General features: G+C 49.1%; 2 protein-coding genes across 7 annotated transcripts in view; one reads left to right on the top strand and one right to left on the bottom strand.

The window, feature by feature from the left end:
- The window catches only part of MAVS (mitochondrial antiviral signaling protein), a 670207-nt gene that overhangs the window by 30766 nt on the left and 613767 nt on the right, over positions 1 to 25674 (top strand). The gene's annotated exons all lie outside the window — the stretch shown is intronic.
- The window catches only part of RNF24 (ring finger protein 24), a 29896-nt gene continuing 5833 nt past the window's right edge, over positions 1612 to 25674 (bottom strand). For 3 of the 6 annotated variants that reach the window (XM_065836873.2, XM_071808450.1, XM_065836874.2), the window contains exons 2-7: positions 24613 to 24694; positions 14740 to 14889; positions 7387 to 7429; positions 6421 to 6462; positions 3686 to 3765; positions 1612 to 2772 (exon numbers count right to left, since the gene is read on the bottom strand). In XM_065836873.2, the coding sequence (XP_065692945.1) occupies positions 2634 to 2772; positions 3686 to 3765; positions 6421 to 6462; positions 7387 to 7429; positions 14740 to 14882 (447 nt within the window). In that variant the 5' untranslated portion in view covers positions 14883 to 14889; positions 24613 to 24694 and the 3' untranslated portion in view covers positions 1612 to 2633. Of the gene's footprint in view, positions 2773 to 3685; positions 3766 to 6420; positions 6463 to 7386; positions 7430 to 14739; positions 14890 to 16414; positions 17137 to 24612; positions 24695 to 25674 lie in introns of those variants that run through there. The other 3 variants (XM_065836875.2, XM_065836872.2, XM_065836876.2) reach the window with 2 other exon arrangements.

Here is a 25674-nt window from a genome sequence, read left to right on the forward strand (position 1 = left end):
GTCTCCAGGGATGGTTCACCCACCACCTCTCTGGGCAACCTGTTTGGGATCTGTTGCATCCGAGACCTCAAATATTCATTCCTCGTGAAATCACACAAAAGATCCCCCAAGTAGGTACTAAAAGCACCACTTCTCAATCACTGATTGTAGGTTTCTAAACTTAACTCTTTCTCCACCATATAAAATGTAACGCACTGCACATAACCAGCTGCCGTTCCAGCCGCGTTTCCCACCCTCCATCAAAACTCGCCCTGGTTGGACTCCTGGAACACAAACAGAAAAACACACGTTGGCTTTAATGATGTCCTTGTGCCCAGGCCTGGCTTAGCTCCTCATGCCATACTTAAGCGCTTGTGGGCTGATCAGGTTTAATGAGTCCCGGGGGTTTTATGCAGATGACGTTGGGTTGGTGAACCGTTTTTCCTGTGGATTTTGAGGAGATCCTGCATGGTCTGCTGGCCAACACCAAAGTCCCCGCTGTATTGTGTGTATTTTTTGGCAATTTTTTTAATTCTTGTAATAAAATATTAGTTATTTTTATATACGCGAAACTCGCATTTGCGTCGTGTGTTCTCTCTACAACAGAGCAAAGGGATGAATGATCTGAAGAGACACCAAGAACACGCCGTGAAATGGGGGGTGAACGAGTCCTTGCAATTGCTTTTTAGAAGCTTATTACAAGTAACTCTCCGCAATCCTCAATTACTTTTCACTCCCTGCACGTTGTGGTCTTTGGAAATCACATTGCAAAGCATGTTAATGGAGATAAAAAAATACATAGTAAAAATATCAATATTTGTCTGTTGCTGGTAGTGAGGATCCCTCCTCGATGCTCAACTCCCCAAAGCTGTAACATTAAGCAGGTCACTTAAACCAGGCTTAACTAAAACCTGAGTGTGGGGCTGCACTGCTGAGAAGGTGGGTTTGTGCACAACAGGATCAGGTTGTATCATCATCTGGCATTGGGATGTCCAGCCAGGGCGTTTCTGTGTCATTCGTGGGCAAAATCCAGCTTTTTGGGTTTGACAAAAGATGACGTGGTCGGCAGGCGCTCATCGGTGATTTGGAGGCCTCTTGATGTTTAATGTATGGATGCTGTGGGTTGGGTTGGAGGTGGAAGCGACGCATCTCTCCGGAGCAGGACCCGTGGGGTGGAAGCAACAAAAATCATCGTGTTTTGTGTGCTTTGGTGCTAAATCCAGACTGCGCTGGGCCGGACCTTCTGCTGCTCCGTCTCACCAGCGGGACACGACCGTGACGATGGTGGATGACAGGAAGGGCAGCAAGAAGATGGTTCCTTGAGTTGTCTTTTGAAGAACATCTCCAGGTGGGACCTGGGGACACCCAGCACTAGAGGGCAGCAGCCCCCAGCGCTGAGCACACAGGGGACAGCGGGACAGGGGGACAGGGCAAGGTGACAGCTCTGCTTCCTCCACCCTACGTTCCTGCAGCCCCAAATCAGCCCATTTTCCAACCTCCCCCTCTCAAAAAAGAGGCCAGAGCAGCACCGAGGTCCTAACCCCACTGGGGACACTCCGGGGTGACATGGGGATGAGCAACAAGGGACAATCCTCTTCCCCATGGTGTAACCGCCCTCCGCAAACACACCCCCAACTTCCAAAACCTGCTTTTATTTACATTTCAAGTCAAATCACATGCAAACCGTGTTGGTGCTGTTGTGGTTTTTTTTCTCTTTCCTCGTTTTTTTCCTTAAGAATAGTGTGATTAGCAAAAAAGACGCATTATTAGGATTTTAAAATAGCAATTAAATATACAAAAATATAGCTTACAAAAAAAATAAACCAACCAAACGAAAAAAAAAAAAAAGAAGAAAAAAAACCAGCGAATGTTTTAAAAAATATTCTGCTGCAGAATTCGTAGTGTATAAACACGTCTATGAGGCTCCACGCTCCATAAACGGTCTCGGGAGTCGCAGGGTATTTACAGGAGGGGGGGACGACACCCGGATCGTGCCCATCACGGGCACCGATGGCCCCGCTGAGGTAGCCCATGGGGGCAGCCACCCCCGGGGAGGGTTTGGGGTAACCAAGCCCTAGGGACCCCACACCACGGTCACCGTGATGTCCCCTGGGGGGCAACAGTGGCTTCCCCGCCCCGGTGAGCCCTTTTGGAGGAGCAGTGGGTGCCAACGGGGCACCTCGTTCTCCAGGTGGGGGTTGTGAAAAGGTAAAGCCATTAAAATAATGGCAAAGAGCTGTGATGTTCCAGGTCCCCCCCGTATTTTGGGCAGCGATTTGTGACGGTGGCGGAGGGCGGCGGGGAGCAGTGGGGCTGGGGAGCGTACCGGGCGTTCAGGGGGACGTCGCGGTGTCACAGGAGGCGTCGGGTGCTGCCGGGTGGCTCCTTTGTGCCCCACGCTGTGTCCCGGCTGAGGATGCGCTGCAAGAAGGACGTCGTGTTGTCACCGAGCCCCCTCCAAGCCCCCAGCCCCTACGCCCCGGTGCGGCTCCGCAGGGGCAGGATTTTGGGGCTCTTTTGCTTCAACCAGCAGGGATGTGTCCCCCCCTTAAAGTGCTGTGTCCTCGCCCGTCCCCCCGTGCTGGTGCCGTAGTGCTTTGGTTGTCCCCGAGTCCCCGGGGCGGGTGGCGGGGCAGTCCGGGGGGGCGGTTGAGCTATACGATGTTTTCGGCACCGGGAAGGGGGCCCTGGGGGGGCCCGGGGTCCTGCTTGCTGTGCAGCTGTGCCAGCTGCAGCACCGGCATGTTGCAGAGGGGACAGACTTTCCGCACCTCCAGCCACTTGATGAGGCACCTGGGGGGGCAAAAACAGACACGGGGGGGGGGTCATTGCAGTGATGCTGCAAGAAAAATAACCTTAGTTTGGTTTCCTGGACACCCTGTGGGGGATAAACCCCACCTTTGGGGACCATCTGCAAGCTCTGAGCCCTTGTCACCCCCCCTGGAGCGCTGATGCTGCGCAATTTTTAATTCCCCATTTAGGTGCCTTTATATTTTAAGACATTTTTTTGGTGGATGTGTACATATAGACAGATTTTTGTGTACATATATTATATATATATATTAGATATATTTATAAAACAGATAAATAAACGTCTACACATACAGCAAAATATATAAAACACATACACACACAAAAAAGGTGTAGATGAATAGACGCATTTCATAAATATATAACCTACAAAATATATATATACACATGCTATATGTGTATATATCATGCATATTAAAGTGTTCTACATTTCTATAAAATATATACAAATAAAATATACATAAATACATTTTCCAAGGGCAACTTATGCATCGCCACGGGGCGACCTGCAAGCCAAACCGCGTCTCCCAAAGCGTCGCTCAAACATCGACATTGAACATCAACAGCACTGGGGCTGTGAGCGCTTCCCTGGGGAGCCTGTTCCAGCGGTTCTATGTATTTTATAAAGATATATCAATAATATATATGTAGATATATCCCTATACACATACGCAAATGTACAGATGAATTTTGGACTATATAAACCTATATATCTCAAAATGAAGGTGGTTTTGCCAAGGTCATGCCAGGACCTTTGCTGCTTAAGTTCACTTGATAAAGGGGATTTTGCCGCAATTCCCTGGAATTGGGGTGGAAGGGAACCCCAGCGAGGTGCAGGGGAACCTGCAGATCCCCCACCCGGGGCAGGATGGGGTCCCCTGTCCCCCAAACTCACTTTCTGTGGAAGGCATGTTTGCAAGGACAGATCCCCAGCTCGTCCTTGGGCTTGAACTCCTCCAAGCACACGGCGCAGATCTGAAAGACAAGGGAGGAGGCGGTCAGCAAAAATACAACCAAACAAAACCAAACCTTCCCCAAAGTGATGATTTGAGCCAGCTGCCAGCTTCCCCCCAGCACTCGCCTCCCCCTGCCTTTGGTTGGGGGAAAAAAAGGGCAATCTGGCTTCTTATGCAGGTGAGGATACACTGGGGGTGGGGACAGCAAACTCTTTTGCTATAAACCCTGTTTTCACAGTTACAGAATCATTTTGGTTGGAAAAGACCCTCAAGATGATTGAGTCCAACTGTTTCCCCACCCCTGGCACTGCCCCATGTCCCTGAGAACCTCATGTCCGTCTGTCCAACCCTCCAGGGATGGTGACTCCAGGACTGCCCTGGGCAGCCTGTTCCAATACCCCACAGCCCTTTGGGGAAGAAATTGTTCCTAAATCCAACCTCAACCTCCCCTGGCGCAACTTGAGGCCGTTTCCTCTGCTCCTGGCGCTTGTTCCTGGGGAGCAGAGCCCGACCCCCCCTGGCTCCAAGCTCCTTTCAGGCAGTTTTAGAAGTTTCGACCAAGAAGCTGCTTTTTTTCCACCCCCCCCGTGCTGCAGAAGAAACGTTTGGGAGGTTTCTGCATCCCAGAGGGGTGAAATCCCCACTAAATCCTTCCCAGACGTTGCCAAACACGCTCTTCACCCCGCAGGCAAGAGATCCAGCCAAAATCTCCTTCCCCCACGTTTTTCCTGACCCGTTGTGGATACTCCTCAGGGATTTGGGATATTCCTGGCTGTTTTTTTCCCTGACCCCCCCAGCCTGGGAGTCTCGAACAGTCCGTCGATTCTTTCTGGCCACCCAAAGCTCATCAGAGACTTCTTTATTGAGCTGGCGGAGCTGGTGGTGTCAGCCCCCGAGGAACACACACATCTGGAGCCCCGGGAAAGCCAGGGAGACGAAAATCCAACCCAAAATCACGAGGCTGAAGAGCTCAGCGGGGACTTTCCCCGCAAGCCCTGGCAGCCGCCCCGGGATGTTGCAAAATCCCCCCATGGTGCTTACTGTAAATATCAAAATCTAAACGCCCAAAAAGGGATGTTTTGGAGGGAGATGGAGTAAAACCCTTCCAGCTTTTCCCAGATTTCAGGGAAGAGCTTGAGCTGCTCTATCCCCCCCCGTTTGGGCTGGAGAGACGGGAACAGCGGTGACGGAGAACAGAGGGTTATGAGGGTTATCGCTGCCATTACCGGCTCTGTCAAACTCCCAAATCCTCCCTGCAATGAGCTTCTCACCCTGGGAAGTGCTTTTAAAACCGTGTGTCTCCAAAACATCCCACTGTAAGTTAATTTAATGTGAGCAGATCAGAAATAGGGACCTCCCTCCATCACCCTTTGGATTAAGCTCGTTGGCTGCAGAGGGTGAAACGTGGGATGGGTTGTTGTTCTGCTTGAGGAATTAAAAAATAGCAGCTTATAAACAAATAGAGCTGGTAATTAATAGATGACTGGACTTGGGATGCAGGTGGGCATTTTTGTTGTCATTAGGGGAAATAAATCTATCAGAAATCAACTTTGGTGGAAAAAAATTGGGCTGGAAATAGGGACACGGCCCCAAAACAGCTTGGAAACCTGCAGGGAACAGCTAATGGGTTTGAAAGGGCAAGGGGCAGTAGGCAGAGGGGATCAGGGTAACGTCGTTAGTCTGAGCCACCCTTCTGCCTCCTCTTAACTCGTTAACACAGAGGGACCCAGCGAGGAGCCGCTTCTGCACCTGCGGGCACTGGTTTAATTCCCCCTGAAAATGTCCATTTAAAGTCATGGGCGCTGCGAGTTAACTCTGCCACAGGCTCTGCCCTCCTCCTGCATCTGAGAAGAAACCTCAATGGTTTTGGGGTCGGAAAAAGGGTTTTTAATTCGTAATATGCCCAAGCAGACTCCCCTTTGCCTGCCTCTTCCTACCAGCTCTTTGCAAAGCTGCAAATGGGGAGTGTGAGGAGCAATAGGCTGGGGAGAGAGTTTAGTTTTGATTTCTATCAAATCCCACAGCAGGGTTTATTCTGCCCGAGCACCATGGCTGGTAGAGACGTGCTGGATATTGTCACAATCTGACGGTGACAACGCTGAGCGGGGCTGGAGGGGACGTCACCCTCAAGGGACAGTTTATACACAGCGTCTGCCTCATCTTGTCGCCACTACTTTTTATTGTAGTGATAATAATAATGTAGTAAATAATAAAAATAATAATGTGGAAAATAATAATGATGATGGTGATGCAGTAAATAAAAAGAATGCAATAAATAAAAAGAATGCAATATATAACAATAATGCAATATATAACAATAATGCAGCAAAAACAAAGGGGGACCCAGGGGGAGGAGGGAGATGGTTTAATCCAGACCCATTTTGCAGATGTGCTTTTACCGGCTGCGTTAACGAGCAATTAAGACTTTCTGCAAGAGAAAAGCAGCATCGTGGAGTGATGGAGGTGCTGGTGCAGCCATTAACCTGCCCCTGCCATGTTCTCTGTAAGAGGGTAGGAGGCTACGGAGCAAAACCCGCTGTTCATGGTTTATTTTGCTGCTGAAGGAGCTAAATTTGAGTTTTCGCACCCTCCTACCTGTGCCGGCCTTGGCCTGTCCCCTCCCCAGCTGGAGGAAGAGGAGGGTGAGGGGTTTTGGACCACGGTGTGTACTCACCTCGTGTAGGTTCAGCTCCTTCACCTTCTCCTTGAGTATAACCTGTAAAACAAAGCGCTGGGGTCAGGACACAGTCTGCACCATCAGTGTTCACCGCAAAAATCTCCAGGAAGAAAAGACCCCGTTTAGCATCCCAGTAGAACTGGAAATTCCCAGTAAACTCAGCACAGCATCAGGTCTTCAGCTCTGTGCAGGAACTGGAGGAAGGCAGGGCTGGCACAGCTATAATCACTAACACATGGACCAAATCCAAGAGGTTTCTTCCCAAATGACTCCCACACTCTGCAACAAACTCCTGCTGCCACTTGATTCTCACTCCATCCTGGCTAAACACCTGCAGAGAGCTATAAATCCAGGATGACCACGTGCTACCAGATCCTATCAGGCCAACTCCACTCAGATTCCTGCTCCAACGACACATCAGAGGCAGAAAAAATTACACAAAGACATTGAAGCAGCAACCTGACACCAACCTCTTGGCCATGTTTATTTTAATGTGGGTGCTGGGTTGGCCAAGGGGACGTGGAGGTTGAGAGGTCCCTACGAGAGCCCCGTGGCCACGGGTGGCCCGGAGCACTTGGGTCTAAGCTGGGGAGCAGATTTGGACCCCAGAAAACATGGTTTGATTGCTGGGGATGCGACCACGTTCCTGCTCCCCAGCGGGGAAATCAGGGGAGGGTTTGGAGAGGTTGCCCATATGTCCCCACTGCTCAGGGACCTCGTCAGAAAATGGAGATTATTGCAGATTAATGGGTGAGAGATGCTGCTTGGGGGCCCAGCTGGCAGACAAAGAATAAACTGGCAAGGACACAGGTTCGCTCGGGCATTGAAACTTCTCTTTGAAGACCAAAAGCCTCCCAAGGAGAAGAACAGCGTGAGGAAACCTGCAGGAGTGACTGCTCCAATGTGGATTTAGAGGTAAGATGAAGGGCAGAAGACGACAACTTACTGGGCATCGTATCTCACCTGTTTGTAGGCGTAAAGTTCTTTGTGTGCTTGATGTCTGAGCCTGCAATCGAAACAAGGGAGAAACGTGAAGACCGGCAAAAAATCAGGGTAATACCCAAACACTTCATTTGCCTCCTTTCCAGAATAAATATGATTTGTTTTTTAATTTTTCATTTCAGAAAGAAGAATTGCCACACAAAATGATGCAGTTAAGCAGCAGCCAGCATTCCCTGCGGCTGGGGAGGTAACATCTCCAACCAGAAACACACAACATCCTCCCATTCTCCTGACGTCTCATTTCACACAGAGACATCCCCTGCGCCATCACACCAACAAGAGCTGTGGAGTAAATCAGGTACCGCCACAAATACCTCCAGTTTCCACCAGTTTTCAGCCTGCACACACCACCTTTTCTCCAAGTGGTGGGTATTCAGCCCTGGGCAGAGCTCCGTTCCTGTTCGAGCGGGGATGGGGACAGAGATTTCCCCCCTCAGCTTTCACAGCAAAGTCCCCATCACTTGGGCAACGTTGGGTTCCTCAAACACGGCTTTATTTTCAGTTATAATATCAATCGTGCTGCTTTTGCCTCCCAAACAATCAGTAAGAAGTATTTAAACAGAGGTCATCTGCTGGGCCGAGCAAGCAGAGGACGGTGATTTATCCCAAGACAACACTGGAGCAGAAAGCTTTGGATGAGAAGCAGTGGGATGTGTTCCACCTCTCACACCCATCACAGGGGGCAATTTAATAACCAGAGATAATTAGTCTGGAGAACAGGAGCTGAGGGGAGACCTTCTGATCTCTGAACTGCCTGAAAGGAGCTTGGAGCCAGGGGGATCGGGCTCTGCTCCCCAGGAACAAGCACCAGGAGCAGAGGAAACGGCCTCAAGTTGCGCCAGGGGAGGTTGAGGTTGGATTTAGGAACAATTTCTTCCCCAAAGGGCTGTGGGGCATTGGAACAGGCTGCCCAGGGCAGTGCTGGAGTCACCATCCCTGGAGGGTTGGACAGACGGACATGAGGTTCTCAGGACATGGGGCAGTGCCAGGGGTGGGTCATGGTTGGACTTGATGATCTTGAGGGGCTTTTCCAACCAAAATGATTCTATGAGTCCATGATTCTATAATGAGCTGCCAACAATCACAAGAGAATGAACCTTTACCTTGGGATTTTGGGGTTTTTTATCAGGAGAGCAGGTGGGCTGTGCTGTGTTCCAGCACAGGGTGACGAGCCCATGCGACAGAATCATAGAATCACTTCAGTTGGAAAAGCCCTTCAGGATCATCGAGTCCACCCACTAACCAACCCCTGGCACTGCTCCATGTCCTGAGAACCTCATCTCCGTTTGTCCAACCCTCCAGGAATGGTGACTCCAGCACTGCCCTGGGCAGCCTGTTCCAATGCCCCACAGCCCCTGACCCAGGGCTCTGCCCACCTCAGGGAACGAGATTATAAAGCTGTTTCCCTCCACCTACCTTTCAAACCACTATGCTCAGCATAATTTTGGGCTTTTTGGGTGGGTTTTTTTGTCCACACAAGCATCCAACCTTGAAGAAAATCAAGGGATGGTGACAGAAGGGATGAATCTATTCCAAAAGCGCCAGCCAGTGGCAGCAGGAATTTGAGATCAGGAGCAAAGAGCCCGTCCCATCCCGTCCCTCTGAGCCTCCCCTCTCCTGGGGACCCAGCAGAACAGCAAAAACAAATCCGCATCACATCCCTCCTGAGTTTTCAGTTCAAACTCTTATTAACAAAGCATCTTTCCACGGCACAAGAAGCAGCAGCGCATTTTCCACAGCCCAGCAGAGCGCTTTGCAGGCATCAGCTGGCCGGAGAAGCCAATTATGCTTCTAAAATAAATACATTTTTTCTTAAAATAAAATAATACTCCTTCTCATTACGAGACATAACATTCAGTGAAGCGCTCTGAAAACTCAAGAGGGAAGTCATCAAGGCCAACGAGTTGGCCAAGGACCTGACCATGATGTCAGTGTGTGTCTGTTGAGCAGCCGTAAAAATATTTTCCCCAGCTGGGCTCGGGTGTGATTTCAGATGGGAAAACCCCCTTGCCTGTAATTTCACTTCTCTGAAATATTCTGGGGGTTGTTTCAAACCCCGGCTGTTCCGTCCTGAGCTCTCGGAGGCTTTCTGGTCCTGCAAGGCTGAAGTGGGTGAGTTATACAAACAGGATGCAAAATTATATATACACCTGTTGGTTTTTGCGCAAAAACAATCTTCCTCCAAAATATTGTGGATCTTAAAAGTCAAGGAATGGGTAAAAATGCATTTTAATGTTGCAAAAAGAGCTGAGAGATGCAGTAAATCAGCTCCTGAGCCTCAAATTTAGTGCGGAATCACCTTCCCCCGTCTAGCGATGCAGGGATCCCGCCTGCAGAGCCGCAGATAAAACTGCAGCAGGCGGGAGGGAGAAGGTTGGGGTCGCATCCCTGCACCACCGACCCCAGCAGGAACACGAGCAGAAGATGGAGGAACAATAGAGAAAACAGGATGAAACCAGCCTGATCCGCAGGGATCCCCAGCGGCTGGGAAACGGTTATGAAATACAGATGGGGAAATGCAAGATGAGCGGCTGGAGACGGCGTGCGAGGGGAAAAACCCTCCCAGCATCTGTCTAACGGCTCCTGCGACGAACCAAAGATAAACCCACCGCAGGGAACATGGTCTGCAGAACAAGCCCAAGCATCTGTGGTGGCAACTGGACCAGTGATGGGAAAGAAGTGGCCACCTAGCCATGGGTCCCAGCAGCTCCGTGTTATCGGAGCATGGATGCTATGATGCCACGGACTGGTGCTGAGCTTTTGCTCAAAAAAAGCACCATCCCTAAAGGTTAGAATCATAGAATCAGAGAATCTTTCTGGTTGGAAAAGACCCTCAAGATCATCGAGTCCAACCTCAACCTCCCCTGGTGCAACTTGAGGCCGTTCTCTCTGCTCCTGGCGCTTGTTCCTGGGGAGCAGAGCCCGACCCCCCTGGCTCCAAGCTCCTTTCAGGCAGTTCAGAGATCAGAAGGTCTCCCCTCAGCTCCTGTTCTCCAGCTGAACCCCCCAGGTCCCTCAGCTGCTCCCATCAGACCTTTCCTAATTCAGATTTTTCCTAATATCCAAGGGTTATATTGGAGGGCATGAGCAGATCTGGTCCCAAAGCGTGCAAGCTCTGTCTGCTCCTCCATACTTTCCTTCCAAATGTTGATTCCTGGGCCAGATGGATCCCAGTTGGACCCAGCGTAACTGTCACAATGAGATCTCAGAACCCCATTGGACTCCAGGCTTCATCCATCTCCTGTCAAGAACTATGACTCTCATGTCTCAGCTGGACATGAGGAAGGAATTGTTGGCCCTGAGGGTGGTGAGAGCCTGGCCCAGGTTGGGCAGAGAGGTGGTGGATGAACCATCCCTGGAGACATCCCAGGCCAGGCTGGACGGGGCTCTGAGCAACCTGAGCTGGTGAACATGTCCCTGCTCATGGCAGGGGTGGCACTGGGGGGGCTGGGAAGGTCCCTTCAACCCAAACTGTTCTGTGACTCTATGACTCCAGAAGAATTTCTGGTAGATGGGTGATTTAGATAAGGGACCACACAACATCTTGAAAGGCAGCACGTGGCTGTAGACCACGCCTGTCACCCGTCTCTGAATTTTAATAACCACCTCAGACAGATCTTGTCATCTTTTCCCAGGCTTTCCACAGCTCCCAAAGGAAAGGGAGCACCTTCCCTTCCTGGGTGACTGAATCTTCTACAGCAAGTGAACGACCTGGGGAGTAAAATTCAAAATAAGTGACTTTTTTTTTCAGGTTTATCTCCAAGATCTGTGTATCCGATGCGTTAAGAGTAGAAAGATGCTGGCGCTGGCTCTTTGCCCCATCGCCAGATCACTCTCCTGGGCTCCTTGGGTTTTGCAAACCCAGCTGCTGTGGTTGATCCTGGCAGGTTTGAACACAGAAGGACAGAGCCCTATGAAAAGGGGTTTTTCTAAGGGCTACGTGCCCTGCGCTTGCCGCAAACTCTGAGGCAGCAACGAGCCCCTTGCAAAGAGCCAGGAGAGAGGACGTGGCAGCGTTCGCCCAGGGCGAGCATGGAAATCACAGCATTGCTCAGCATCCTTCTGACCTGGGTTTTAGGGGACCAAAGGAAATGTGAAGTTGTTACCTTCATTATCAGCTGCCTGCAAAATTTAATTTCCTTTTTCTTCCCCATTTTCTTTTAAATTTTTCCAAGCAGACACACCAGCCGTGAAGGTGGGACCTGAGCCTTACACTGGAGCAGTGTGAAGCAGCAGAAGAGCTTGAGTTTCACTGAACTGCGCAGAGCCAGCGACGATCTTTGCTTTGTTTTTGGCTGAAATTCCTATCGGATTCTGTTTTGAGCCAACCCGATTGAAAACATCGCTTCTTCCTCCCGTCGGAGTGGGCAGTGCACTCTGTATTGACACAGTTGCGAAGCACAGCCCACGTACACATCCTTTGTTTAATGCCATCAGCTCTGCGATTCAGGGTAAATACACCAGATATTGGCTTTTTCATGCTCCAGATGTCTCCCCAGCCAGGGATGTGGAGCGAGGCTGCATGGGATGCTCTGAGCTGGAGATGAAAAGCAGGGCCTGGAGGTTGGTGTCATGAGCTCTGCTCCTTATTTGCCAAATAACTGCAGATGTGTGAGCCAGGAGAAGAGGAAGAGGACGGGCTGTGTCATCTCTGAACCTAAACAGGGCCTGGGGGAAGCCATGAGATGCTGTTATGCATAAATAATCCCCATGGGTGCCAGTGGAGCCCTGAATCCCAGACTGGTTGGGTTGAAGGGACCTCTGGAGATCATCCAGTCCAACACACCTGCTAACGCAGGGTCACCAGAGCAGATCACACAGGATCCAGGTGGGTTTGAATGTCTCAGAGAAGGAGTTTCTCTGTGACAACACAGTTTGATCCATGCTGCATCTGCTCGTTAAATTAACACCTCTCTTTTATACAGCCTCCAGATGTAATTCTGTATTAAAGCCATGCATCTCATAGAATCATTTTGGTTGGAAAAGCCCCTCAAGATCATCAAGTCCAACCATTACCCCACCCCTGGCACTGCCCCATGTCCTGAGAACCTCATCTCTCTCTGTTCAACCCCTGCAGGGATGGTGACTCCAGCACTGCCCTGGGCAGCCTGTTCCAATGCCCCACAGCCCTTTGGGGAAGAAATTGTTCCTAAATCCGACCTCAACCTCCCCTGGTGCAACTTGAGGCCGTTTCCTCTGCTCCTGGAGCTTGTTCCTTGGGAGAAGAGACCAACACTCTCATTGCCAAAGGGGTCAGAAATGTGTGGGGTAATCCAGGAGGCTTTAGCAACTGGTTCAGGAGAGGGAAAAATTGAATTTAAATTCGATATCTTAATTTGTATACCAAATCCTCCCGGTACAGGGCTACAGGTATGTGCTTGCTACACAGCAACGCTTCGGTGTTAACCAATGCCAAAGCGGAGCGACACGGCAAACCCTTCCCGGAGCAATGGTTTGGGATGCTTGGCGCGTGGTCCTTGTCCCACTGTCCATCTCCAAGGATTTCCAAACCACGTGGAAGCTCAAGCTTTTATAACCCACACAAACTGAGATTACACGGCAAACTCATTGAGGTGGATGCTCCTGGGGCACAGAGGAACCCTCCACAGCGAGGGCCAGAAGATTCTTGTTTGGCTTCATTTTGCCAAGAATAGAGCAGGGGGCGGTGGTTTGAAGAATGATTCACAGAATCTCCATAGAGTTTAGGGATCATTGGATGATCTAATCCAACCTCCCATCTATCACAGGTCATTAAATAGCACTTCGTTACTCTGGGGAACGGGAGCCAAAACGTCTCATCCAGAAAGACAGGCTGTCTTGATTTAAAGACACGAAGACACGGAGGACTTGCCACTTCCCTTGCTGGCTCATTGCAATGATTACTCACCCTCTCTCTTACAACATGTGTCCAATTTCTAAATTTAAAGCTTTTCTGGCCTGATCTTCCAGACATTACTAGTTGTTATTTCTTCTTTGGGGGAGAACACACCCAGCAAGACCCAGTGCCCAGGAAAATACTCTGAAGGTCCAAACACATCTTCATTTTGCAAGTGAGCCATATAGATTCAAGCTCAATCTGGGCAAAACATGTCCTTGAGCTTTCTGGACACCACTTGTCTATTTTGTTTTGCTTCCCCTCCCACTGGTGTCCCAGTTAAAATGTTAACACTGGATGCAGACACAATACCCCAGCGCAGACCGTGTTAACATCGAGATACAAATCGCCTGGTCGGGGATGACCCTGTGATCTGCCAGGGTGAAAAGACGTGTTTGTACCTTCAAACAACTTCTTCTTGTGCATAATTGTCACAAAAATGCAGATCTGGTGCCCAGGCAGCTCAAACCACCCCTGGGTAAGCCTGGGTTTGGGCTCACCTGCAAGTTTAACAAGGCTTTGCTTCGTATGGAGTTGAAAACAGGTGGAAATTATCAAATATTTAGAAGGCAGTACTGAAATCTTGTTTCCCTGTTCTACAGGCAGCGTCCTGGGTTATCAGCACAACTTGCCCCCGTCACCACCTCGACTGCCAGGCAATTTTTCCCTACCTGCCTCTTGCCTTCTCTCCAGTAAGAAGAGTTTCTCTCAATTAGTGGCCCATAAAATAATTAAAACAAGCCCCAAATTGGAACAACCTTTAAACCCCCATCCCATTCCTCATTGTTCAGATTAACAAGTCAACTCTGCATCACTAATCTCTAAACCGCGCTGTTCAATGAGCAATTTGTGTCCAATAACGAACAGAGCAGGTATTAAACATTTCTTAAGCACATAGTACACAAGTTACTCATTAAAAGGGAAAATTCTGGAACATTAAGCAGGGAACAGTAACCATAAAACATCTCTTCGCAGTCTTTTTGGGAAACCAACCATGTTTTCACACCTATTTGAACGTATATAAAAATATATCTCCTGTTTTTAACGGAATTGCCTCACGGGACTGGTAGCTCCACGATGTGTTGGGTACTGACAAAATCACTGAGTGGTTATGGTTGAAGGGACCTCTGGAGATCATCCAGCCCAACCCACCTGCTAACGCAGGGTCACCAGAGCAGATCACACAGGGTCGTGTCCAGGGGGGTCTGAATGTCTCCAGAGAACAACACAGGGTACGCGTTGGGTTTGTTGGTTCTATTAGGGATGAACGTTGGGTTGAGCAAATTCTTTGGCAAAGAGGGAAAATTAAACCTCTTCAAAGATCACATCAGGTTGGCGTGAGACACATCGTGGAAAGACAAGGTGATGACACCCGTGGTTTGAGATGGAGGGATCGATAATGGCCTCGGTCTGAAAGCAGCCGGGAAAAAAATCCTTACCTGATCAAGTAGCAGCAGAAGAGCAAACTGAGGATGAAGACGAAGATGGCTGTGCCGAAAACCACGATGTATATGTTGAGCGGCAGGTTCTGGAACCCGATGTTCGGCATCCTGAAACTGTAATGCTGAAAGTCCGAGCTCATGGGTAGGCTGTGGAGACAGGGAGGAAACATAGGGATGTCAGGCTACCTTGGCAGCACTGCGGCGTGTTCAGAGGAGACCACGGGCCCCTCCAATGGCAGATGGGGGGAAAAAAGCAGTTGGCACCACTGCTGTCTCGCGTCCTTGCCCAAAACTGAGCCCCCAGCTCAGCAACCCTGAAAACAAAGCAGGGTTGGATCGGCTGGGATTCTTCTCCTCCCACTGTGAGCTTCTCCTTCAGCTCTTTTCCCCTCTTCCTTACACACGTCACCTTTTAAGTTAAATGCTGCATCAAATGGACGGCGGGGATTTGCATCTGGCTGTAGCCGAAGCCCCCCAAACCACTCATTCATCAGCCCAAAATACTGCAAGTAGCCAGAAAGTCTTATAGCAAGGCAGGTTTTCCTTCTCCTTTTACAGCTCCCGAGACTGATTCCTCACTCTGTAGAAATCCCCCCTCCAAAACCACCGTGCACATGAACCGTCGCGGGTTCAACACGCAGGCGGGATGGGAAGGATGAGAATGTCCCCATGTCACACAGCCACGCCAATGAGAAATTATAGGGATCATAAGAGAGACTTGGTTTGTTTTTATCACGTGAGATCCACGCCACAGGCTTTAACGGTATTTTTGCAGGTTTCAGGTTAATTCCTCAGTATCACCCCACGCTGCTTCCCCTCAGCAAAACCCCAAAGAACACATGAGCGGCGGCCAAGAGGAAGACGCAACAATTTTGGCCATCGATGGACCACGTCTTGGACCCTCCCTCCCCTCAGAGAGACCCAATTAAACCCCGAGCAGCTGCCTGGGATAACGACTTCAGCATACGATTTGAGTTTTATCGCACGGGACACTAATATTTTACAGCAATCCTCACGGAGTGTTTTTCAGAAGTCAGGTGGAACACCAGCCCCGTGTCTCTGTATCACCGTAAAACCCCCCTCGCTGCCATAATGCCATGTTAATACTCAAAACCCTTAACCAGAAAGCACATATTTATTAATTCTTATTATTATTCCTTTCTATTGCAATCATTCTCTGAGAAATTCACCCTTGAAAGATCACAACCATCCCTGGCCAGGCACAAAGTTCACCCACCCCCAGTTTAGAAAAAGAAGTTTAAAATACGCCTTGTTTTCCTTTCTGCCCATGGGAGAGGGCTGGACATGCAATTAAATTTCACAACAAGCAGGGAAAGTACCTGAAGCCTGAACTCTTTGTTTCCCAAATAAAATTACCGAGGGATAACAAAACCCTCCCCCGGAGCGGGGAGTTTTCAACGGTGCATTAATTGCACGGCTCCAATTTTTGTGCGGCGGGATTTGAACCCAAACACGCTGGGGAGTGACGCTGCTACAATTCCAAAGCGTTTCTGAACGTCCTGCTCCTTCTCCAAGCAGCATCCTCACTCCTGTACCTCCTTTCCCCCTCTTTGCTGAACCTGCTGGGCTTTCCTCCACCCTCCCATCATATATATTATTGATAATACATTGCTCGTATATATGTTGTTCGCCAGTTGTTGTGCAGACTCACCGCTCATCCCGGCTACCTCACCAGCACCACCAGCATCTCGCTCCGGTCGCTTTCGGTTCCCTCGACTCGCTGGAAGTTTCGAGGCAATTTCTGGGAAAGCCTGGATTTGATTAAAGCCTCCAGAGACCAACACGCATGTTCAGAAACTCTCCCGGCCGACGTGGAAATGCTACAAGAGCTCAGGGAGCCGCCGCTCCCCCGCTGCGAGGATGGGATTTTATAACACGGCAGCTCACACTCCTCCACCAACGCTCCCTCCGCTCAGCCGAGCTGTTTTGCTTTGCAAATAAATTCCAAAAAAAAAGCACAAACCGGCCCCTAAACCTTTGTTCCTGGCTTGGCGGCGTAGGGTTGGGTTTGGTTTATATCTCTGCTGGGTCAAAGGGATTTTAGATAGTTCCCCTCATTCACACTCATGTGACAGAGGATGTTTTGGCTGAAGGACGAAGCTCCGACTGTCTCCGCTCACCCTCGGGCTTGTGTTGAGTCACTGGCCTTGGCCAAGGTTGGCCAGGTCCAGCTCCTCAACCGCCCAAGAGAAACATTAAAGATCTCCCATCTGGGATGGCTTCAGGTCATTTTTTTTGCAAAGGAGGAGAGATCACTCTTGGAGAAGGGGTAACAAAACCAACGAGCACCGGACGGTTGTTTTTCTTCCCTTTACAGCTCTGTGAACTTGTGATGCTCTGGGGCCTTTGGTTCAGCTCGCCCACCTGGAGATGCTGCAGAAGACACAGCACAAAAGCAGAGATGACAGGTAGGGAAGAGTTCAGGGTGGATTCAGGGTGCTCAACCCCATCCAGCCAGGAAAACTCTTCACGGTCGTATCCAGCCGGAGCTGTGTGCCTCTTCCACCCATCCCCACAACCACAGCTACAAACCACCACAGCCACCATCAAAACAACCATCGGTATGAACAGAGCTCTATCCCACCTACAACATCCTACTCTTTTCTCCCAACAGTACCATTTCCTGAAGATTTTGCCCCAAAAAAGGCATCACTGATGCAGCCTGGCCATACTGCGAAGGTCCAAGAGTCCCACATCAGATCCATCCAACGCCTGCATGAAATGACCTTCTCCACGCCGGAGCTACCCTGGTCCTCCCTCCCGCCTGCGGCAACAGCTGAGAAACATTACGGCAAAAAGCACGGAGGTTAGAGGGAAAAAACAAGTGAGTCTGCACAAGATCCAGGAAACCGTTAACTTTAAAAGGCTTCACTGAAATCTGATGATTTTCAGCAGGGGGAGGAACTGTATTTTAATCTGCTTCAGATTCGGGAGAGCACAGCCAAAAGAAATAAAAAAGGAGCCATAAAGAGGGATGAAAAGTTTCTGGTGTGGAACAAAAGCCTCCCTGTTGCTCTCTGCCCAGCCGAGATGTTTCGGTGGAGGAAGATGCTGTTCCTGGGACACCCACTGTCCCCAGGATGGGGGGCACAACCTGTCCGGAGGAAAGAGAATCGGCTGGGACAGGAGAAATAAGTTTGCAGTGTGGAGGGAACTGGAGGGTATTTATTTAATGATACAACAGCTTGCAAAAATAAAAAGGATCAGCAGCGTCCTCGCCACAAGGCCAAACATGGGGATGCAGAGAGAACCGGGATGGTAATGCCAAGAAGTAGAACGAGCTGAGCTCTGTACCTCCTCCTTCCTTAAACCCTCCAATGAACCAGGCCGAGCCCATCCGCGTTTCGTCGACGACTACAAAACCAAGCTTTAATTAAAAGCCAAGTTACAGTGAATGGCGTATGGAGAAGTCAGGTCAGTGTTAACCCGCCGGCTTCGCAGCGCTTTGATTACAAGTCGGGCTGTTAAAGACAAACCTAAAGAAGCCACCAAGCGCAATTAATCCCTATTATAATCACGGCGAATGCTTAATGCGCTTAATAAGCGGGGACAACCTCTTACCCAGAGCTTTCATGAGGACATCTCAGAGGGATTAAAAAAACAGACAATTATCTCCTTACAGGCAGAGAAACTGAGGCAGGAGGGTTGCGGTCCCCAAGGCCGGGGGGTGACACCAGGGACACTGTTGGTGACAGCACGAGCAGCATTCACGAGTTGAGAGCTACAAATATTTTCTTCCCCGCTCCTTTGCCACATGGATTTGGACTGTGTCTCTGGGTTTTACTTATTAAAGGGAGCTTCTTTTATTATTTATAAGACCAGCAGATCAAGGGGCCAAGTGAGCACCGTGCATCATCCCTAAATTCAGCCCATATGTTGGGTAGAGGGGTGGGTTCTACCTCTGCTGCTCTTAAATAAAAACCCATTTTCAAAGGCATTTATGTTTATGAGATAAATCACTTCCTCCATGGAGATTCAAATCACAACCAGGCTGGTCTGAACCTCATGAACCATCCACTGTAGAGCTGGATGGAGCTGCGGGTCCGAGATCCCGCGTTAAAACCTCAACAGATCCAGACATGCACAGGTTCCCGTCACCCGGTACAAACCAGGGAAAAGAAAACTCTAAACTGTGGCAAAACTCCAAGCCGGGATATTTTATCAACGGGAAAGGTTTCAAGCGGGTGCAAGGGGCATCTTGAGTTTCAAAGGTGTTGTTATGTAAGTCCGCAAAGGGTTTGATACAGGTTGAACCAAAACGGTTGTTAACTCGGTTGAAAGTTAAACCGTGAGCAGCTGAAAGTTGTACTGTGAAATGAGGTGTTCTTCCATGCAATAAATCCACAACATAATGGGATAATATAAAAAAAATTAAAAATTATTTAAAATAAAAGATTTTTCCGGGTGTTTAAAAAGCAGCAGCGAGAGATGCTTGTGTTCAACTTGCAGGCAAAAAAGATTATATACCCCTTTGTGAGCCCCAGAAGAAAAGCAAAGCCCTGACCTCAAGCAGCTGGAAGGAATTTCCTCTGGCTCCACCTCTGGTGGATCCGCGGTGGGAAAATCCTGAGCAGCTGTGAAGCCAAACCTGGCACCGCCAGCACCACAGAATCCCAGAATGTCAGGGGTTGGAAGGGCCCTGGAAAACACATCCAGTGCAATCCCCCCACGGAGCAGGAACACCCAGCTGAGGTTCCACAGGAAGGTGTCCAGGCGGGTTTGAATGTCTGCAGAGAAGGAGACTCCACAACCTCCCTGGGCAGTCTGGGCCAGGCTCTGCCACCCTCACCATGAACAAGTTTCTTCTCAAATTTAAGTGGAACCTCCTGTGTTTGTGTTTGTACCCGTTATCCCTTGTCCTGTCACTGGTTGTCACTGAGAAGTGCCTGGCTCCATCCTCCTGACACTCCCCCTTTCCATATTGATCCCCATGAACGAGTCATCCCTCAGTCTCCTCTTCTCCAGCTCCAGAGCCCCAGCTCCCTCAGCCTTTCCTCACACGGGAGATGCTCCACTCCCTTCAGCATCTTGGTGGCTGCGCTGGACTCTCTCCAGCAGTTCCCTGTCCTTCTGGAACTGAGGAGCCCAGAACTGGACACAATATTCCAGGTGTGGTCTCACCAGGGCAGAGCAGAGGGGCAGGAGAACCTCTCTGACCTACTGACCACCCCCTTCTAACCCACCCCAGGTACCATTGGCCTTCCTGGCCACAAGGGCCCAGTGCTGACTTGCCCCTGGGATGGAGCTGGGGGAGCGATGCCCTTTGCCAAGGGGACAACAGCATGGAGATTGAGGAAAAAGAAATAAACCTCAATGATGCTACAGAGCCGCATCCAGCGCTGGCTCCGAGCATCCAACCAGACCCACCTCCTTCACTGCAAAATTTGGTTGCACTCCGTGATCTTAAAGGTCTTTTTCCAACCAAACGACTGATTGATTCTAAAATGAAAAAGGAGCAAACGTGCAGCTCGGTGGTGTTATTGATTAGTGGGATTAATGACTGTGCAGCAAAGCGCACTGGGAATGGACAGCCTGGGGTGTTTTCATGGCAAATATTCCAAAACATCCCTGATGATGAGTTATACTACAGGGCAGAGTCGTATTGAGCTCCAGCAAAGCGATGCTGCGCCGCGGTTGGGAATAAAAAGGAAACTTTTGGGTGCCAAACAGAACAAAACCTGTTTATTTTACCCATTTTAGCTACGTGTAGGTTTGGGGAATGGCAGCGGATTTTTATTGTGTGCCCAGACAGTTGTGAAATCAAACTGACCTCCAACCAAGCAGCACTTTGAACCTTTGATCCCTTCTCCCCAGGAGTGAATCTGATGCTTTTTTTGACCTGGAATCAGGAAATTTCTTGGCTTTGTTTCCTGTCTGTCTGGCACCGAGCACAACATTTTAACCCTCTCCACTGTCTTTGGGCAGGGGGACGTGGACAGAGGGATGTGACAACACAACGAAGCAATAGGTTGCTGGAAAAATATAGAAAAGTCTTTGTAATGGAATAAATACCCAGTAGTGCAAGCGGTACCATGGCAATTTTCAGCAAGTGCTTTTGATTTTGGACAGTTTAACAGACAAATGATCCCACGACCTTAATATCGAAGAGTATATTTAAATGAGAAACTGTATTTGGCAGAGAAACGTGCAGAAAATAGGTCAGCTGCAGCTCCTATTGCCAAGTTTCAAGGCAAGGCCTTTCACCCAGCGTCACTGGGAACGCAAACCTCCTCCCAAAATCGTGGTGGGGAAGGTGCTAAAAAGCTCAGGTGCTGAAAAGTTTAATAACGCACACGTTATTAAAAAAGCCAGTATTTTAGACCAAGCACAGCACCAAAAGCCAGGGTTGAAGTCAGGGTGAGCAGCTTCCCCCCCGACCCTATTGCTTAATTTGGTGGAAATAACCTTCCGCCCTTCATTTGCGGTCGCTTCTCCTCGTTTGCAGTTTTCCCCAATTAAGAGGTTCCTCGGGGAAAGAGGATCAGAAACTTCATGAGAAAAGCTCAGTCTACGCTGCCCAAGGGTCAGATTGGAGATGTTGGTATTAAACACTCTGGGGAATTCGCAGATTCCTGGGTGATGACACCGAGAGCTGGGGGAAGCAACGGGAGCTCCCGAAATATCACGGATGGAAAACAAAACATCTTACTTTGATCAAGTCAGCTACAGGCTGAACAAAAGCAGAAGAGCGACCAGCCTTCTCCTCTCTTTTATATCAAGAAGCAGATGGACTAAATGACCTCCCGAAACCCTTTTCCTTCTGTTTCCTAAGCTCTTTTAATGGGAAAAACAAAAATCAGGGATCAATAATCCCCAGAAAATCCTCCTGGAGGTAGGCACCCCATGCTGGCAATGGGAATCGCAGCTGCCAGCAGCCATCCTATAAAAGCAGTAAGAGAAGCCAAGCACAATTTGGGATGTAGGAAGGTATTAAGCTCTCGTTTACACTAAATAAGGTTGCTAGGTTATGGATTATACTTTTTTTTTGGGGGGGGGAACACACGACACATAATCTGAAAGGGGTTCCAGATGGCTGGAAAGCCTTGCAGTGGAAAAGCAGCGTGAGGCCAGAGAGGGAAGAATTCCTCTTTATGCCGCTGCCGTCTGCTCCCGGGTCTTGGATTTCAGTCCTGAGGAATGTTCTCCACAGAGTCTTTTAATTGCACCATTGATATTTGTGGTCAGAATTAAGGAGAAGAGGTAGTTGTACTCAGAAGAGCAAAAAAGCTGCTATCGGACACCGGAAAAAAGTCACTAAAACAAATCGTACGGGGGAGCCACCCCCTCAAGCCCACACGGACACTGCGAGGTTTGGATTTTGAGATGGTGACAGCATTCAAAAAAGGCTGCAGAAAAACCCAAATAAACCCAAACCTCAGCCTGCTGGGAATTTACGCTAACGCCACGTCACTGCCATTTGCTAGTTTTCCTGATACTTACAGAAAAAATGAGCTGTGCAGTCAGCCCGCCCTCCCTCTTGTTTTAACAAAAGCACTCGATTTTGGAGGAGGTCGAGAGAGGTTCTCCTGCCCCTCTGCTCTGCCCTGGGGAGACCACACCTGGAATATTGTGTCCAGTTGTGGCCCCTCAGTTCCAGAAGGACAGGGAACTGCTGGAGAGAGTCCAGCGCAGCCACCAAGATGCTGAAGGGAGTGGAGCATCTCCCGTGTGAGGAAAGGTTGAGGGAGCTGGGGCTCTGGAGCTGGAGAAGAGGAGACTGAGGGGTGACCTCATTCATGGTTACAGATATCTAAAGGGTGAGTGTCAGGAGAATGGAGCCAGGCTCTTCTCGGTGACAACCAATTATAGGACAAGGGGTAATGGGTACAATCTGGAACACAGGAGGTTCCACTTAAATTTGAGAAGAAACTTGTTCCTGGTGAGGTTGTCAGAGCCTGGCCCAGGCTGCCCAGGGAGGTTGTGGAGTCTCCTTCTCTGCAGACATTCAAACCCGCCTGGACACCTTCCTGTGGAACCTCAGCTGGGTGTTCCTGCTCCATGGGGGGATTGTACTGGATGAGCTTTCCACGTCCCTTCCAATCCCTGACATTCTGGGATTCTGTATTTTTTTTATATATATATCATTTTTTCTGCTCTGCTAACACAGCCCGGGAAGATTTTTGCAATGCTTTTGATTCCAGAAAAAAAAAAACAACAACCCTCTCTGGAGCCATCCAAATACAAGACACAAACCGCTTCACTTTGATCAGCACAAGCAAAGGTGGATGTAAGGATGGCAAAACCTTCAAAATTCAGCTGGAAACAACATATTGAACTTTTCAACTCCCAGACTCGCATGGCCAAGTGAGGTGGCTGATGAAGATAAAGATGCATAAACCAAATATACATGTTTTCTTCCTCTGTGGCACAGTCTCTGTGCCTAAGACGATGACATGGGACATCGTTCCTACCGAAATCATCGCCAGACCTTAGTGGGATGGAGAGAGTCAAAGGACCTTGAAATTCAGGGTTACTTGGACCCCAGGGGTCTGCAACCAGGAGACAACGGATAATCACACATGAACATTCAGCACGACCTACCCGCACCCCTCCTCTGCTCAAGGATGTTACCGCTTACAGGGCTTTCTCATAAATTGAGCCCTAAATAAGTAAAACCCCAAGTTACAGCTGTGTGGCTGATGCATTTAAAAGAAAGAACACACAACTTTTGAGAGGGTTACTTAAAGTTTGCATTTTTCTTTTAGCCAACCAACCAAAACCTGCTAAATATATTTCTGACCACTCTAAGGCTACCGAGGCCTCCTTGGGCAGCAAAGCTCAAAAACACCCATGCAGTTTTTAGGGCCGTAATGGTTTGTTGTTGGATCTTTACGGATTTCCAGGCGCTGAACCACCTAAAGAAGGGAAAATAGATGAGTGGCACTAAGGAGTTGGCGTAGCAACGAGCAGGCAGCTACTTGGAGCAGCTTTTGAGAGGTCAAGAGAGCACATGATGCCTGAAAGCCCTCATGTTGGGTTTTTACTACGAGCTAAAGATACTTACAGAGAGTCCGGTTATTAAATCACCGCCTTTGCACATCTTTTAAAATCAGTTTTTAAACCCATAACTTTCCTTGCCCTGAAATAACATTATCCCTTTTTCAACTCATTCCTACCCTCCACCACCTTCACCAAACCGACGGCGTTTGAGGGGAAAATCCGCGTTGAGACGAAACGTAAGGAAACGTCCCACACTGTGAGGATTTTCAGGTGGCACCGTCAAGAAGCATCATTGAAATTCAGCGGGAGAAGTCGGTTTTCCTCCGCTCTGCGGGGGCTGCCGTGTCAAATCACATTTGGATTCACGGTACAAAGCTGCGAAAATACCACCGCGGCGACTATTGGCACATTTCAATGAAAACGCCGTGGCCTCATTAGTATAGTGGAAATTACGAGCTTGTCTTTGTATGCATTTAAGAGCTTGCCTGTGAAAGTATATTGGGTCGGGGCCAGAAATTCCTGGCTTGGCGCTGCCACCACTCGACGGTTCAGGATTGTATCACTCACGCAGGTCAAGCGGCCACGCAGCCACCGACCCGGGAGAAAAGGCATTTTAAAAAGACCCCGCAGGGCAACGTTGCGATAGCAAGCAGATCGCATCCTAATGAAAGACCAGGTTATAATTAAGAAGGCGCAGGAACGCGGAGCGCATGGATTCTCATCCCGCTCCCATCGCATCCCGTTGACCCAAAAGCATCGTTCCCCTCTGGGGATGGGCCACAAAAGCCCAAATTATTTGCAATAAGAGGCAACGTCGTGAAGTAACATCATTTTCAGGATCTGCTCATTAAAAGGTGTGATTCTGCAAGTGTCCATTGAGGAAAGCTTTCAGTTCAGCTCCCTACTTACCCGCACGGGTGCCGCAACGCAGCCAGGCCACGCAAACCCAATGTATCTGCTGAACGGCTACTGTGGTTTGCTGCCGGGGACGCTGCAAAAAAGAAAGAGAAAACAACCCTAATATTGCACAAAAAGCCGGAGCGTGTTGGGGAGAGGATGGAGATATTGTTTCCAAACGCTTTGATTCGCAAGGGCTCCTATAAATTGGTTCAGCTCTTGGTAACGGCACTGAGATTCCCTTTTAAAACGCAGCGATGATGTTACACGGCATAGAGAGAAAAGAAGCGGGGGAGGAAAAAAGTCTCGGCTAATCCTCACAATTTTATAAGCATCTGAGATGCTAATCCGTTGATCTCATTGAAAAGGATTAGAATTACTCCCTCGTCAGTAAATTTAAGAAGTTTTCAAGCAGATGTAAACAAAAGCGGAGAGTAGCGCACGGAGACGGCGGCCACACAACAAGAAATCCTCACCAGGGCTGGTTTTGGGGTGGAAAAAGGGGGATTTCTATCCCCGGGTTGTTTGAGGAGATCCTGGCTGCAGGATCCCATCCCAGACAAGCATCGCAACCCATTTTTGGGGTCCCGCTTCTATAGGAACGATGAAATAAACCCCACCTCCAAACCCCCAACTTGTTCTGCGCTGACCAAGGAACACATTATTTTAATGGTAACAAAAAAAGAGGGCGAACTTCTAAGCGGCGATTTAGACAATTAACACACAACCTGAGTTTTGTTCAGCTCTGCAGCAGCCTTTGCGCAACTTTGCAGCAAAAACTCATGTTATTAAGGTGGAAAAACATAACACTGCATCCTCATGTGAACAGCCCCACACCTGCTGCCGTGCTTGTGATTAATCATTTATAAAATTACAGAATATATTATTTGCTTTAGAAGATGCAGGCAACGTGTAACCTGGTTTGCGATACCAACCACAGTTCCCTCCTAAGTCTGATGTTCTGGTTCTTAAGGGATGCGTTAATAGCTGAAATAAATCAAAACCTAAAAGAGGCTTCAGGCAAAAAGGATTCAGGCGATTCTTTGGTGAGGAAAAGTCACTTTTGTTAGAAAA

This window comes from Patagioenas fasciata, chromosome 4 (assembly GCF_037038585.1).
Source record: "Patagioenas fasciata isolate bPatFas1 chromosome 4, bPatFas1.hap1, whole genome shotgun sequence".
NCBI lineage: Eukaryota > Metazoa > Chordata > Aves > Columbiformes > Columbidae > Patagioenas > Patagioenas fasciata.